Source organism: Anser cygnoides, chromosome 28, assembly GCF_040182565.1.
Source record: "Anser cygnoides isolate HZ-2024a breed goose chromosome 28, Taihu_goose_T2T_genome, whole genome shotgun sequence".
Lineage (NCBI taxonomy): Eukaryota > Metazoa > Chordata > Aves > Anseriformes > Anatidae > Anser > Anser cygnoides.
This window is the reverse complement of record NC_089900.1, coordinates 1792939-1806420: the sequence shown is the minus strand read 5'-3', so window position 1 is coordinate 1806420 and position 13482 is coordinate 1792939. Positions and strand designations below refer to the sequence as shown.

The following is a 13482-nucleotide window of genomic DNA, read 5'->3' as shown; positions in this document are numbered from 1 at the left end:
CTAAACAATATATAGGGGTGGCTGGCCGGGGTGGGGGGCCGGCTGCTCGGGGATAGGCTGGGCATCGGTCAGCGGGTGGTGAGCAATTGCATTGTGCATCACTTGTTTCTTACACATTATTATTATTAATACTATTATCATTATCACTATTATTATTATTGTTATTATTATATTCCTGTCTTAATAAACTGTCTTTATCTCAACTCACAGGCTTCACTTTCCCGTTTCTCTCCCCCATCCCAGAGAGGGAGGGGGGAGGGTGAGCGAACGGCTGTGTGGTGTTTAGCTGCCAGCCAGGTTACACCACAACACACAGGCAACTGGAACAAAGTACACCATGCACTCTATTCTGTAGTCAAGGGTTTTGAGAGTGGTATTGCTGGGAAGTCCACATACATCACAGAGAGATTTAATCAGAGATCTCTCCTGGTTTGTTTTTACATTGAGCTGTAGGGCAGGCCTGACTTCTGCAGAGGCCACAGCAGAGTCCCCTGTTCCCAGTGGCACCACCAACCAAAGCTCAAGCAAGGGAGCAGAAGAAAGGTCTCAGAAAGGAGAAAGTCACTTCTTCAATGAGGAGTAGATTTTTCTCAGACATGCCTCTCCTAATTATCACTGTAATATCCTCCTTGGATTGTCCCCTTTCTCCAGGAGGATGAGATGTCCAACAGCAGCTCCATCACCAAGTTCCTCCTCCTGCCATTCGCAGACACACGGGAGCTGCAGCTCCTGCACTTCGCGCTCTTCCTGGGCATCTACCTGGCTGCCCTTCTGGGCAACGGCCTCATCCTCACCGCCGTAGCCTGTGACCACCGCCTCCACACCCCCATGTACTTCTTCCTCCTCAACCTCGCCCTCCTCGACCTGGGCTGCATCTCCACCACTCTCCCCAAAGCCATGGCCAATTCCCTCTGGGACACCAGGGCCATTTCCTATGCAGGATGTGCTGCACAGGTCTTTTTCTTCTTCTTTTTGTTTTCAGTAGAATATTCTCTTCTCACCATCATGTCCTACGACCGCTACGTTGCCATCTGCAAGCCCCTGCACTATGCAACCCTCCTGGGCAGCAGAGCTTGTGCCCAGACGGCAGCAGCTGCCTGGGGCAGTGGCTTTCTCTATGCTCTGCTGCACGCTGCTAATACATTTTCTGTGCCCCTCTGCCAAGGCAATGCTATTGACCAGTTCTTCTGTGAAGTTCCCCAGATCCTCAAGCTCTCTTGCTCTGACTCCTACCTCAGGGAAATTGGGCTTCTCACATTTAGTGTTTTTGTGTTTTTGGGGTGTTTTGTTTACATTGTACTCTCCTATATGCAGATCTTCAAGGCTGTGCTGAGGATGCCCTCTGAGTGGGGCCGGCACAAAGCCTTTTCCACGTGCCTCCCTCACCTTTTTGTAGTCTCCCTCTTTATCAGCACTGGCATGTTTTCCTACCTGAAGCCCCACTCTGTCTCCTCCCCATCCCTGAACCTGGCAGTGACAGTTCTGTACTCGGTGCTGCCTCAAGTATTGAACCCCCTTATCTACAGCATGAGGAACCAGGAACTCAAGGATGCCATTAGGAAAGTGATGTCACGGATGTTTTCCAGGATGTGCTGAGGAATTTAATTGGACCTTTCAGCAGATATAGACTCCTTTTCTTTATTTCCATCAGTACATTACAATCATCTGAAATGATGGAACACTTCTAATGCAAATTTTTTTTTTTTGCTTTTTTTTCCCCATGACATTAGAATATTACTTTTTTTAGGATGTGTATTGCAGGAGTAGAAAATGTACTCATCTTCTCCCATACTTGCATTGCCAGGACTCTGTCTCTTATGCACTTCACTTAATCTCCACAGTCCTTCAGGTATTTCCACCTGGCCTGATTAAACAGGCCATATTGGATGCCACCTTTCCAGCAGACTTTCTGGACACATGCACTCTCCATTCTTCTCCAGATTCCCCTTTCCCTACTCTTTGGTCATACAGATACATCTCACCTACCCAGTTGGTTTTCGGATCCTGAGGGAGCTTCAAGCTTGCCTGTATTCCAGTTTTCTGTCTCATCATCCCTACAGCCAACTCTGTAGTTGTGTTTCTATACATCATTTCCTACCTATCTCAAACATTCCCAAATGTGAAGTCCCACATGACTGATGAGAGAAGTGCTGGGCATGTGGAGGTGAGCAGCAAGGCTGTCCATGCAGTCTAGGACTTCAAGGGACTGCTTTTCCTACACATACAGAGCTCCTTAGGAGACACATGGGGCCAATGTCAACTAGAGAATGATGCTATCACTTCTTCTCAAAACTCTAAACTAATGGAAACTAATCTTAAATAAAGAAAATGCTTTCTGTAAAGTTGTCACTGAAACTTCCTTGTTTACCTGCACTTTTGATACCTCACTAATTTACAGGACAAGTCTGGAAGACCGGATGAAAATGGCTGAATGGGAATGAGCCCCATGGTGCATTTGGTGCTGAGTCCACAAACCTCAGGTAGTGAGAGAATGATGCAACTGCAGGAGAAGTTAAAGTCAGAAGGAGACTTCGAAGTGTCCTAGAGTTTAGTGGTCTTCAGTGAGGGTCATTACTGACAAAGCCTCCCCATGGACTTGTTAGAGCAGACAATGGGAGGCCATGATTGCAGATAGGCCAAGGCACTGTGCAGGAGACTCTGATACTGAGTAAAGATGAGGTCCTGTCCCTCACGCATGGCTCAGGGCTCTTCCTGGGGCAGTGGGATGTGGGGTGTGTGATGCTGTGTGAAGGACAATGCTATGACACCTCCTGGCCTCCCCACTGGGTTGCAAGGAAGCAACAAGCCCCCAGTGTCATGAGCACAGCATGTCTCCTCATGAGCCTTAGTAACAGAGACAACTGCCATAGCCAAGGGGACAAAGACCTTGGTTCTGATGGGGCCTTCCAGTCTTGCCAGTGCTCTTGGTCTTTTCCATTACAGGCTGTCCTGTGCTGTCTTATCCCTTCCCACTTTTCTCTGAAAGCTGTAGGCACCCACCTTGCTTCTCCCCCTTGCTCTCATACATGCATTTCCTTACTCTCACTGACGTCTCCTCACCCTCCCTGGCAGTTCCTTGAAACACAATGGCATGGGCTGACCACAGACTCTTTCTGGGTGGCCTCTGGCCCTAACCCATCAGCCTTCTGTTGCACTGTGAACTGATCAGACAGAAGAAACCTCACCAGGATCTTCCAGGTCTGCTGCTGCCCTTCCAGCTTCTCAGGTAGTCATGACCAAGCTGTGTGCCTGTTGCTGTCCCACCATGTGCTCAGACAGAAGGGACTTGAAAACCCATGCCCAAGACCTCTTCCTGCATGGGGCCTAGCAGGCTCTATTCTAGTGAGATTCCAGGGGCTGAAGCTGATTGGTTCAGTTTAGCAAGGAGCAGACAATATTTATATATATATATATATATAAAGTAAGCAAGCTTTATTACGAGCTATTTACACACATACCAACCCCAGGGCAATGACAATGATACCGATGAGTGTGAAGCTTTTCCCAATCATTGATGGCCTAGAGGAAGGAGTCATTAGGCACACCGCTTGAACAGGCATTCACATTGAGGCAACATTGTCCTTGGTAGTGCGCCTTGTCTCTCTCCTCTGGGGGAGTCCCAGTTTTATTCCCTCCTACCCACTAGCTGTTCTGACACGTGAGGCCAACACATGTCACAAGGGCCACCAGGCTCCTCCTTGGTCTTGTATAAGCATGTCTACAAATGCGCATGTGCACCATTTGAGTTGGGGTTGCACCCACTCCGCGGAGGTTGTTCCATCATCATCTTCTCCTGCTGCCCTCTGGCCAGCTTTTCCAGCTGCAAGTGTCATGGGTATAAGCCAAGCTGCAAAGTTTCACCAGCCTTGTCTCAGAGCTTAGTTAGTTCCTTGTTTTTCTTCCTCTTTTCCCCTGCATATGTGCTCAGCAACTTACACCCCTCCCTACAAGGACGAGCTGTTCCACAATGCACCAAACAACACAATCACAGTCATAAGGTCACTATGTCTTTACACAGGGTTGTAAGGAGGCAACAAGGACCCAGTGGCACGAGCACAACATGTCTCCTTATGAGCTTCAGTAGCAGAGACAGCTTTTACAGCCAAGGGGACAAAGACCTTAGTTCGGCTGGGGCCTTGCAGCCTTTCCAGTGCTCTTGGTTTTCTCCACGTCTGCTGCTGGCCTTCCAACTTCTCAAGTTGACATGACCAAACTGTGTGCCTGTTGCTATCCCACCACGTACTCAGGCAGAAGAGACATGAAAACCCACACCCAAGGCCTCTTGCTGCATGGGGTTTATCAGGCTCTTAGACAGAGGGCATCTCACAATCAGTGTGCCAAGCAGGTGCCTTCTGCTGCCTTATCAGGGGATTCTAGCAGGTGCAAGCCAAAAAGCACAGATGTCAGCCAGGAGGCAAGGGCTGACACATCAGCTGCTTCAGAAAGAGGTCACCTCAGATTCTTTGTCCCCAGCCATGTTACTGCTGCTGGCCTGTCAGCTCCAGAGTCAGAGGTGACCAGATGCTTCCTACTGGATTTTAAGTTTCTGAGGCACAACAGACCTCCTAATAACATACCCACCCAACACCTTCCTTGTGGGCCAGCACATGAGGCGTTAAAAAAGTAAGCTTCTCACATGAAATTTATGAAATAAATTTTCTGCCACTGCTAGAAACATTCTTCATAGGATCTACTGTGTTCATAGTGAGACATGATGTATCTCTACCCCTGCCTTTCTCTTTTTCTTTCTCTGCATATTATGTCTTCAGAGAGCTCTCCAATGGAAAGAATCTTTGAATTGCAAAATAACTCATATTCGAGGAGACCCCTGAATGGCATCTTCTTGGACGGTCTTGCTCAAAGAAAACTAAATAGATGAGGTTTCTCAAGGGCTCCTTTCGGCTTGGCACAAACCAGAAAGGGTCTGAAAGCATGCTCCATCCTGTAATTCCGAGATTTAATGACAACACTCAACAGTGTTGGCACAAGTGCTGATCACTGAGGGATGCTGCTAGGAACTGCCTGACAGGAGAACTTTGCACAACGGATGACACCTGGGCCTGATTGTCCTGCCAAATTCCCACCCACAGCCTCATCCATTAGTTACGTCCACATAGCACCATTCTCACTACAACAAGTCTCTGGGAGACAATGTCAACAGCCTTGCTAAACTGCAGGTAGACAGTGTCACTTTCTTTCTCCTCCCCTATGGGTTCAGCAATCCCTTTTTTGTCCTTGAAGTGCCTGGAAGTAGCTGTGGAAAAGCTTGCCCCATCACCTTCCCAGGGACTGAGGTGAGGCTGACCAGCCTTAATTCTCCCCACCCTCCTCTTTCCTCTTCCGGAAGACAGGTCTGATGTCATTCCAAGTCTCCAGAAAGCTCTCTGGTCCCCCTGGCACATTTGCTGACACAGTCCGGAAAGGCAGGGGAGGGTGATGCAGCAGACTGGGGCATTTGCAATGAATCTGTCCAGGACAGGTGAGATGGATTTCATGGAGGTGGTGGGGGTTGTTCCTGGTGTCACACATGGAAGTGTCAGGGCTCTGTGAGGTGTCCACATCTGAGCTGGCCTCATGTACTTCTTGTAAACACAGCAGTGTTCAGAGACATGAGTCTTGCACATCCAAAGACAGGGCATTGCAGTGGTTGTGGTGTCCTTCTGGCTTGTGTTGCCTCTCCCAGAGGCTGAGAGGCGTCTCAGCCCTGCGGTACATCGCCCTGCTCTGCACTTGTCTGAGATACCCCACGGCATGAGGAACGGACACAGGCTGAGGGCATTTGTGCTCAGGTTTGCCTTACATGCACACAATATGCACATTGAAGCCTCATCTGTACAGGGCACACATGTGGCCTTCTGACTGAGCCATTCTGTATCCCTCTGTGGAGGAACAAACCACCTCTCTGAGCTGGGCTGAGAGCCCTGGTCCTGGAGCTCCTCAGGCAGCTCCTGCTGCCCCCGAGCCCTGGCGGCCTGCCCCAAGCTGCATACGTACCAAGGGGTTTCTCTTTCCAGGGATCCCCTGCACACACACGGGGCCCCACTCTCCTCCCAGGACTTCCCACCTCAACAAAGAGCCTTTCCCAGGAAGGAGTATGCCTGTGCTGGCCTGGCCAGCCATTCCTGCACCCTCTCCCCATGCATCCCACAGCCCCAGCTGGTGGTGCTGCTCTGCAGAGCGAGGGGGCTGTGGTGTCCAGGACACAGGGGCACTCTGCTACTCTGCAGGGCCGTGCTGTGCAGGCTGGGAGGTAGAGACAGGTCATGGGTCTCTTCCACTGACTGCCTCCCACACCAGCTCTTCTGTGGCTGTCAAGGGTGCTCAGCAGTAGCCTTCTTTCTTTCCTCGAGTGCCATCAGAAGTGTTTGGCTGCTGCACTGCATCCAGCCTATGGTGTTTCACTAGGGGTAAAACGAATCAGTCACCAGACTCCCTTCCCTGTTCCCGCTGTGTCCCCTGGGTCGCGGGGCTCTTCTTCTCACACCCAGATCTAGCCCTTTATCTCAGGGGAACTCCACCTGAGACAGGCTCGCACTCCGTGGGCTCCATTCATTGCTGACTCCCTGGCAGACGCTGTCCCTGCAGCTCCTCTGGGCTCTCCTGGCAGCTCCTGATTCTTTCCAAAAAATGCTCACCTGCTGCCAGTGTCCTGGTTTCAGCTAGAACAGAGTTAATTTTCCTCCTAGTAGCAGGTAGGGTGCTGTGTTTGAGATTTAGGATGAGAATAATGTTGATAACACACTGATGTTTTGGTTGTCGCAGAGCAGTGCTTACACTAAGCCAAGGACTTTTCAGCTTCTCGCTCTGTCCTGCCAGCGGGCAGGCTGGGGGTGCAGCAGGAGCTGGGAGGGGACAGACCCAGGACAGCTGACCCCAACTGGCCAAAGGGGTATTCCATACCATCTGACGTCATGCTAAACAATTAATATGGGGGGACTGGCCGGGGTGGGGGGACTGGCTCCTTGGGGATAGGCTGGGCATTGGTCAGCGGGTGGTGAGCAATTGCATTGTGCATCACTTGTTTTGTACACATTATTAGTAGTAGTACTATTATTATTATTATTGCTGTTGTTGTTGTTATTATTATTATTTTCTGTCCTAATAAACTGTCTCTCTCTCAACCCACAGGCTTTGTTTTCCTGATTCTCTCCCCCATCCCAGAGAGGGAGGAGGGAGGGTGAGCAAATGGCTGTGTGCTGCTTAGCTGCCAGCTGGGTTAAACCACAACAGCCAGCCCCATCACATGCTCTAGTGCCCCAGGCAGGTTAATTGGAGACTCTTCAGCATACACCTGAGTGCTGGACACCAACAAGCAACACCTGAGCCAGCCCCCATGCCCTCAAACACCCAGCTGGGGCTCTGATCACTTCACCCTGAGCCCATGGAGAAACAGGCAAAGCCAGGTCCCTCTTTGGAGTCCATTTCTGGACTGCAATGTTCTTGACAACAACTGAGAAGGAAGACCTGAGCCCTCAGGCACTACCCTGAGCAGAATCACTTTATGGGACGGAAATGCTGTTCTGGAGGCCAAGTGTGTCACAAAAGTGCCCATTGACTGTCCCTGCCTGTGATCACAGGATTGCCACACAGCAGTACTGTGACCAAGCTACAGGAACAATCAGGCTTACGCCAACAGAAAAGGCTCAGCAGGAGAGTGTGGAAGTGGAATGAAAGCAGCTCTAGACAGACCAAGCACTGGTGCTTCCTGGCAGTGCTGCTGTGATGGGACTCTATTCCTCTCCACTTCTACCCATGGGCATTACCCTGCAACCCCTAGCAAAGTTCTCAGAGGAAGCATCTCAGGCACGCTCCACTGCAGGTTCCTTTATTTTGTTTAAATATGTGAGTAGGATAAATAATGGCAATTTATATGGAAAACATTGTTGTCCCTTACACCCCTCATTAATAAACAAATAAAAACCACCAAAGAACAAAAGACAAGCTTGACATATCGTGAGTTACATTATGAGTGCTTTGCAGAAGAAGACAGGCAGTGCATTACTTCTGATGTACACCCACTCATGAGTTTGCGCAGTGCATCCTTGAGCTCCTGGTTCCTCATGCTGTAGATGAGGGGGTTCACTGCTGGAGGAACCACCGAGTATAGAACTGCCACCACCAGATCCAGAGATGGAGAGGAGAGGGAGGGGGGCTTCAGGTAGGCAAAAAAGGCAGTGCTGAGAAAGAGGGATACCACGGCCAGGTGAGGGAGGCACGTGGAAAAGGCTTTGTGCCGGCCCTGCTCAGAGGGCATCCTCAGCACGACCCTGAAGATCTGTACATAGGAGAGAACAATGAATACAAAACACCCCAAAAACACAAAAACACTAAATGTGAGAAGCCCAATTTCCCTGAGGTAGGAGTCAGAGCAAGAGAGCTTGAGGATCTGTGGGATTTCACAGAAGAACTGGTCCAGGGTATTTCCTCCACAGAGTGGCAATGAAAATGTATTGGCAGTGTGCAGGACAGCATAGAGAAAGCCACTGCCCCAGGCAGCTGCTGCCATATGGGCATAAGCTCTGCTGCCCAGGAGGCTCCCGTAGTGCAGGGGCTTGCAGATGGCAACGTAGCGATCATAGGACATGATGGTGAGAAAATAATACTCTGCTGACAATAAAAAGAAAAAGAAAAAGACCTGTGCAGCACATCCTGTATAGGAGATGGCCCTGGTGTCCCAGAGGGAATTGGCCATGGCTTTGGGGAGAGTGGTGGAGATGCAGCCCAGGTCGAGGAGGGCGAGGTTGAGGAGGAAGAAGTACATGGGAGTGTGGAGGCGGTGGTCGCAGGCTACGGCGGTGAGGATGAGGCCGTTGCCCAGGAGGGCAGCCAGGTAGATGACCAGGAAGAGCGCAAAGTGCAGGAGCTGCAGCTCCTGCGTGTCTGCGAATGCCAGGAGGAGGAACTCGGTGATGGAGCTGCTGTTGGACATTTTCTGCCTCTGGACATGGGGTTCTGTCCAAGGAGGGAATAACAAGTGAATAGTCAAACATCTACAAAATCTATTGCATAGGTCGTTTAAGCTACTGCTCTCTCACCAACACACAACAGACATGCACTGCCTTACTCCTTTCTAGAAGACCTCTGTGCAACATCCTGGCCAGAGTTCTGGCTGGGTTCTGTTGGTGATGCTCTTTCTGTGAGCAGGAGAAACTGCCCTTTGGCACTGGGAGAGTCAGTTCTGCTCTGAAGCCAAAGGCATAGGAACTGGGTGTGACCTCAGATGCCTGCTGGCCAAGGGCATCTCCCTCTTTGCAGATCCAGAGGAGCAGGTCAAATAATCCCTCAAGAAACAATAAAATTGATGCTGGCACTGGCTTTAGGCTGAGGTCTATGAAAGAACTTGGTGAGATTCTTTAAAGACATGCAGACCTTTTCCAGAGCAATGGTCTAGGAGCCTCAGTCTGTAATAAAAACACTGTTCCTCCAATACCAACAGCCTGGCTTACCTGTAGGGCATCAAATAGTGGATTGACTGCTTACCCGTGAGGTAGACCATACTTTGAACTTTCACTTGACAAACCTATTTCAGGTATGTGTGAATTCTCACACCACCACCCCAGGAAATCCAAAGGAAACTCATGACCAAGTTCCCAAGACATTATGTCTGAAGTACTATAACGGATGAGAAGGGGGTTGCTCCAGGAAAGGTGTCTGCAGTGCACAGATGTCAGAGAGATGTCCAGATCTCCCCTGCCATGGTGTTTCTTGGAGTAGTTCCGTCTCATTGCCTGCCCATGGCTCTGCTGCCTGCAGCTCTCCCTGCCTGCAGCTGGGTCTCTGTCCCCACACCTCCTGCCTGCAGGTCACAGCCCCCATCCCACCCGCTGGGTGCTCAGCTCTGCCCTGCAGACACCTCCTGGCAGCAGGGCTCTGCCCAGGGGCAGCTCGCTGGGGGCACGTCCTAGAGACCAGGTCACACAGACCCTGCTGGCACTGCACATGTGGTGGTGGTGGAGCTTTCTAGGGGATGAGGGGAAGGAAAGGGACTTGCTGGGGGTCCTTGTAATGCTCCTTGTGATGGCTTAGAAATGTCAGCCTTCTCTAGGAAATAACAGTATCTATTTCCATTCCCACCAAGCCAAAGAAGAGACGACTGAAAGAAAAGGGTCAGAAAAGCAGAGATTCAAGGCGCTAACCCTTGCCTTCTCTCCTCTCTTACAATGTGGCTTGAATACACCCTGGTTGTGCTGTGGATCTGTGAGCAGGCTGCTCCAGGCAGCAGCCTCCCACCAGCAGCAGGACCCTGCCCTGCCGGGGGGGCTCCTTCCACCCGCAGCTTCTCCCCGCAGTGCCCTGGGCAGCTCCCCGGGCAGGCTGAGTGCTGAGCCTGGCAGGCGGCAGAGGCCCTGCCCCGGCACACAGCCCCTGGGGCACAGCAGGGACCCTGCTCTGCACCACAGCCCTGGGCACCCCTGCCTGCACCCCCAGCTTCACAGCCCGCAGCCAGCCCGTGACAAGGGAACCCTCGGGGCCTGGCCTCCGTGCATTTTCCTTCTGCTAGAAACTTACCATATTATGTGCTTTAGGCATTGAATCTCCAATGATCTCTCAGTATACCCTCACTCCACTCAGCCCGTAACCTCTATCTCCTATCTCTCCTCTCCCAGTGCCAGCTGCAGGCAGTGCCCCCAGCCCTGCTGCACTGGGCAGAGGAGCTGCTCCTGGGCAGAGCTGGCTCTCTGCAGCGCTGCCCGCTTGCCAGGAGCTCCCATTGGGCCCAGGAGCCCGGCCCAGCTCAGCAGCACAGCACCCGACCATGACATCGCTTGCTCTGTGCCATTGGGCTCCTTCGAGGTGTCCCCAAGGCCTCAGGGCTGACAGCTCCTGAAGTCATCGGGGTCTCTCCTGGGGTGTGGTGTTTGAAGCAGACTGAAGTCATCACCGGCTGCTCCTCTCTGAACATGGGAGAGATGCATTTTAGAAGTGAGATTTGTGCTATTAAAGTGTGGTTGTCAAACACAAGCACAAATGATTCCCTCATTTAACCCCTATTGTGTTCTCACTGCGTGGAAGGACACCTCAGCCATGACATCCACGGATCATTTCACCCCTCTGAACACCCTTCACCATTTCTTTTAGAAACTGAGAAAGAGACATCTTGCTCATTGGTGTCCTAACAAGATGGGGGGACCAGAATGCTCTAAAATGGTTTCTATGAGTGGAATGGGACACAAAGACATCATTGGTTGAGTTTTCCCAGCTGTCCATCTGGAAGATCCTCTACCCATACACAAATCTCTTCTTCCTCTCTCGCATGACCAGCACGGTGACTGGGATGTGGAACACCCTCATCATCGTGCTGGTGCCTACAAGCAAACACCTGCAGATGCCCGTGGCCTTCTTCCTGAGGAAGATTTGTCATCCTTGCAGACCTTGTACAGCTCCACCACCCTGTGCCAGATGCAGGACAGCTTCCTGGCTGGAGACAGTACCTCTTTTACTCACAGAAGTGGTAGCGCTATCAGCTGCACCTTCTGCATGAATTGAGTGCTTCCTGCTGGGGGCCATGTCCTATGGTCAGCCCTGGGCTGTATGCCATCCCTGTTCTCTGCAAGAGTCGTGAAGTGGAAGGTCTGACTCCAGAAGGCAGCTGTAACTAAATCAGGGGAATTTCTCTCATGTACAGTAATAATTTCTCCTCCTCCCAGCTACAGTTCTGTGGCCCCAGTGTCGTGGACCCCTTCTGTGATTTTGCCCCATTGCTGGAGCTCCCCTGCAGGGCCCCATTAATACTCATGGTCTTTGCTTTCATAATCTGTATTTTGGATCCAATCTTCCTCTTCCCGCTCATGCAGTGTTCATGTGTGTGTGTCCTGTGTTGGAAGGCCCATGGCCTTACCCACCTGCTCTTCTGTCCTCACGAGTGTCACCGTTTTCTATGACACCATCATAACTCTCCGTGTGAAGCGCAGAACAGCCCTCCTAAAAGATATTAACCAAGCCATTTCCCAAACCTTCATCATCCTCCTGGTCAGCCCTCAGGTTGCTTAGAGGTGGTGTGGGAAGGGTGAGAGAGGTGCTGGTGGAGCTGCAGATGTCATCATAAGACCTATCTCAAAAACCTTGGAAAGGACAGATTGATCAAAGACGTTCCTCGGCACTTGGAAAAGGCAGATGTCAAACCCATCTTCTACTAGAAGGGCAAGCAGAAGGATAATTAAGCGTAACCAATGATTAAAATGCCAGCCTTAACCCTAGCCATCAACCCAGACCTAAACTATAAGCCTCAAACCTTGCCCTCATTCTAAACCTTGAGCAGGATCCTTGAGCAGAACACCAATCCCTCCCTTAAAGCCCTTTCCATTACCTTAACCCTGGAGGGTGACCTCTAATCCCTAAACTTTGTTCTGAACACGTAATCCCCAAAGCCCTCCAACATGTACACAGCACATCTCATCTTCAACCCCACTCCTACCCCTAATTTATGCTGTTTGTTCCCTTTGGGCAGGGCAGGGACTGTGAGGTCCTGCGGCAGCGCATGGCTTTGGAAGAGGTGTGTGAGGTAACAGGTATGTGATCAGATCAGAGGCCAAAAGGAAGAGTTGTCTGGGAACACTGTGATGAAGTCAGGTGTGCCTCAGGATCTGCTGGGCCTGCAGGAGGCACATGGCTGTGAAGGAGGCTGGGAGGTCACTTCTGTCTCTGGAGCTGACGGACCATCAGGAGGAATGTGGCACAGATAGGGACCCTAAAGGCCAGAAGCATGCACATGGTGTCGAAGATGATGGCGAGTTAACTTCTGTTCTGGTCAGGTGACAGACCAAAGGAAGGCTGATGGGATGGGAGTCATGCTTGAGGTATAGTTTGTGAGACCATAGAATCACAGAATGGCTCATGTTGGAAGGGCCCTTAAAGATCATCTAGTTCCAAACCCCCGGCCATAAGCAGGGATGCCACCCATGAAATCAGGTTGCCCAGGGCCTCATTCAACCTGCTCTTGAACAGCTCCAGGGATGGGGCATCTCTAAGGTCTCTTGGCAACTTGTTCCAGTGCCTCACCTCCCTCTGAGTGAAGAATTTCCTCCTAACCTCTAATCTAAATCTCCCCTCTTTTAGCTTAAAAGCATTCCACCTTGTCCTGTCATTATCTGATTGAGCAAAGAGTCACTCCCCATCTTTTTTATAAGCCACCTTTAAGTACTGAAAGGTCACAAAGACGTCACCCAGGAGCCTTCTCTACTCTAGGCTGAACAGCCCCAGCTCTCTCAGCCTTTCTTCATAGGAGAGGTGCTCCAGCCCCTTGATCATCTTCATGGCCCTCCTCTGGACCCGCTTGAACAGATCCACATCCTTCTTGTGCTGGGGGCCCCACACCTGGAAACAGGGCTCCAAGTGAGGCCTCAGGAGGGCAGAACAGAGGGGGACAATCACTTGCCTCCACCTGCTGGCCAACCCTTTTTTGATGCAGCCAGGGATGTAGTTGGCCTTCTGGGCTACAAGTGCGCACTCATGTCGAGCTTTTTCTCCACCAGAACCCCCAAG

The 13482-nt window shown here is 51.1% G+C and overlaps 1 protein-coding gene and 1 pseudogene across 1 annotated transcript; one reads left to right on the top strand and one right to left on the bottom strand.

Moving 5' to 3' along the window:
* Positions 1-660: 660 nt before the first annotated feature.
* Positions 661-1596, top strand: LOC136787121 (olfactory receptor 14J1-like). Its single transcript, XM_066984255.1, has one exon. It carries the CDS (start codon positions 661-663, stop codon positions 1594-1596), a length of 936 nt encoding a protein of 311 aa, XP_066840356.1.
* A 6362-nt stretch (positions 1597-7958) lies between these two features.
* Positions 7959-12397, bottom strand: LOC136787120 (olfactory receptor 14J1-like; annotated as a pseudogene).
* Positions 12398-13482: the final 1085 nt, after the last annotated feature.